This window comes from Phytophthora parasitica (genome assembly GCF_000247585.1).
Source record: "Phytophthora parasitica INRA-310 unplaced genomic scaffold supercont2.86, whole genome shotgun sequence".
NCBI classification, from domain to species: Eukaryota; Oomycota; class Peronosporomycetes; order Peronosporales; family Peronosporaceae; genus Phytophthora; species Phytophthora nicotianae.
The window spans coordinates 178,352-181,231 of record NW_008649072.1 but is presented as its reverse complement, the minus strand read 5'-3'; the positions used below and the strand labels follow the sequence as shown (position 1 = coordinate 181,231).

At 51.6% G+C, this 2,880-nt stretch overlaps 1 protein-coding gene across 1 annotated transcript; it reads left to right on the top strand.

The window, feature by feature from the left end:
* On the top strand, window positions 1–1,818 carry PPTG_18451 (phosphate:H+ symporter). The gene has a single exon (XM_008916591.1). It carries the CDS (start codon window positions 49–51, stop codon window positions 1,663–1,665), a length of 1,617 nt encoding a protein of 538 aa, XP_008914839.1. The 5' UTR covers window positions 1–48; the 3' UTR covers window positions 1,666–1,818.
* Window positions 1,819–2,880: the final 1,062 nt, after the last annotated feature.

Genomic DNA, 2,880 nt, shown 5'->3' with positions numbered 1-2,880 from the left:
CAATTTGCACCCTTTCCCAAGCTACTTCGATCGCTAGAGCGAGGAAAGATGGCCGAAGCTAACCACCCACCGGCCGACAAGCAGCGCTTCGACGCACTCAGCGCACTCGACAATGCCAAGTTCTCCAAGTCTCACGTCAAGGCCATCCTTGTGGCTGGCTCCGGGTTCTTTGTCGACTCGTACGACAACTTTGTCATCGGTCTCATGGTGCCCATGATCGCCTACGAATACTTCGACAAGTCCAGTCTCACGTCACGTGCTGACGGATGGGTCAAAGCTGCCTCCTCCTATGGCAACGCAGTGGGTCAGATCTCCTTCGCCATCCTCGGCGACATCCTCGGCCGCAAACGTATCTACGGTATCGAACTTATGGTGCTCATCGGTGGCGCACTGCTGTGTGGCTTCGCCGCTTGGCCCGTCAACGGCGATGCCAACAACCTGCTCATCTTGCTCAGTATCTGGCGCTTCGTGCTTGGCGTCGGCATCGGCGGAGACTACCCCGTCTCAGCCGTCATCACCAGCGAGTTCGCGTCCTCCAAACGCCGCGGCACCATGATCGCCACCGTCTTCGCCATGCAGGGTTTCGGTATCATCGCCGGTGCTGTCATGGCTATCATCGTGCTAGCCGCAGCCAAGGACAGTATCCTCGAGAACGGTGCATCGTCACTCGGATACTGCTGGCGTACACTGGCAGCGTTCGGCGCTATCCCCGCCTTGGCCGCAGTTTACTGGCGTCTGAAGATTCCGGAAACGCCACGATACGCCATGGACGTGCTCGGCGACACTGAGGAAGGTGCACGTGCTGCCAACCAGTTCCTCGCGTCAGACAAGATCACTACCGACATGTACGTCAAGGGCGACGGCAAGACCGGATTCTTCGAGAACTTCTCCTACTCGTTCAAGACCTACTTCAACAAGTGGGCCAACCTTAAGGTGCTCATCGGTTGTGCCGCAGCCTGGTTCTTCCTCGACATCGGTTACTACGGCACGTCACTCAACACGTCGGTGGTGCTCGAAATCATCGGCTACGGCAGTCCATCGTCCACGGGTAACCAGAAGATCTACGACGACCTGTGGAACCGCTCGGTCGGCACGGCTATTATCAACCTCGCGGGTACAGTTCCCGGCTACTGGTTCACGGTCTACTTCGTGGACAAGTGGGGTCGCAAGCCCATCCAGTACATGGGTTTCGCGCTGCTGACGCTGCTGTTCCTTTTCATGGCCATCTTCTTCAACGAGCTCAAGACCGACAGCACGGCCGTCTTCGTCGTCATGTACTCGTTCGCACAGTTCTTCTTCAACTTCGGTCCCAACGCTACAACGTTCATCATCCCTGCTGAGGTGTTCCCCACGGCGGTGCGCTCCACGGGTCACGGCATCTCCGCTGCATCCGGCAAGGTTGGAGCTATCATTGCCGCGCAGTGTTTCGCGGTGATTGCGAAGGGCTCGTTCGGTTTCAAGGGTGTGTTGTACATCTTCGCTGCGTGCTGCTTCATGGGTCTGTTGTTCTCGTTCTGGGTGCCGGAGACGAAGAACCTGACGCTGGAGGAGCTGAGTTCTTTGGACAGAGAAGGTATCGCAAAGGAAGACGACATCGACCCAAGCTTCAAGGATATTGACCAAAACTACAAGGCTGTTCAGACTCCTGGAGCCTCTGTGCAGTAACGTGCCACAATTTGGCCGTACGTCGTGGAAAGATATCCAGGTAATAAACCCGTCGATTCACTAATTTTTTTTGCATTACGTAACGTAATTTACGTTTGAATACAACTTACTAAACTGAAACAGTCTTTTTAATTAAAAAAATTGTACTGAGTATCTTTCTTAATTATTAAGCTATACCATTTAATTTATTTATTTGAAAATAATTTTAGTTATTGAATCTGCTCGATTGCAAAAAAACAACGTTATTTTGAGGGGGGCTTTCAACGTTCTGCATTGCCAGGTTTTTATTAATTAAAGAAGACCATGACCTCCAGATATATATAAAAAAACAACGTTATTTTGAGGGTTTTTTCAACGTTCTGCATTGCCAGGTTTTTATTAAGTATAGAAGACCATGCCCTCCAGATACAGTCGTTCTTAAAATAGGCTGTTCACTGCATCTTCATGCTGCATACACTGGGCTTGTCCTGAAGAGGTTTTGATGCCATTAAATCCTATCGTTCCTGATGGGCCTGCTGCTTCCAGTATTCACCAACAAGTTGTTCGTTCTCGACTGGCACGGGTGTTTAAATATGTGCATCAGCTACGGGGCCACGCCGAAATTTCTCTGCTTGGAAAGTATTCTGTTGGACGTGTCAAAAGCCTCAACGTTTATTGTCAGCGAACACCTCTCATCCGAGTGCTTTTGGTAGAGATTTTGATGCTGTGGCCTCAGGCCTGCCGATTATGGCATTGATAGGCATCTTGGGGACAGTCTGTAGATAAATCATGGCAGCCAATCTGCAGCAAAAGAACATACATAATGAAGTTAGTCAAAGAAAGCAAATGAATAATGAAATATTGGGCACGGTCATTTGCATCTATTGGGTAGCGTCGTCAACGGTTTGCGCGTTCCAGTAGCCAGCATTCTGACGCAGGAACATGATTATTTCCAGCGTGATAGGCTGAAGGCTGAGACGCTCTTGACCTAATGTTGTGCGTGCAACACTAAAAAAGCGCTCTGCAATATTTGAGGTCGGGTGGATACTCGCAAGAGGTCATACTTGACCTCCTTGCGAGCAAGCCGCCGGCGCTTTTGAAGTTGCACCACGAAAGAGTCCTCCTCGCTGCTGCTTGGGCCTTCCCCGTCCTCTCGTGCCTCCCCCGCAGCCTCAGCTTGACGGTGCCGGAAGGGCTCCAGCGCAGCCCGCTCTGCACGCTTCAGTCGGCCGGCAT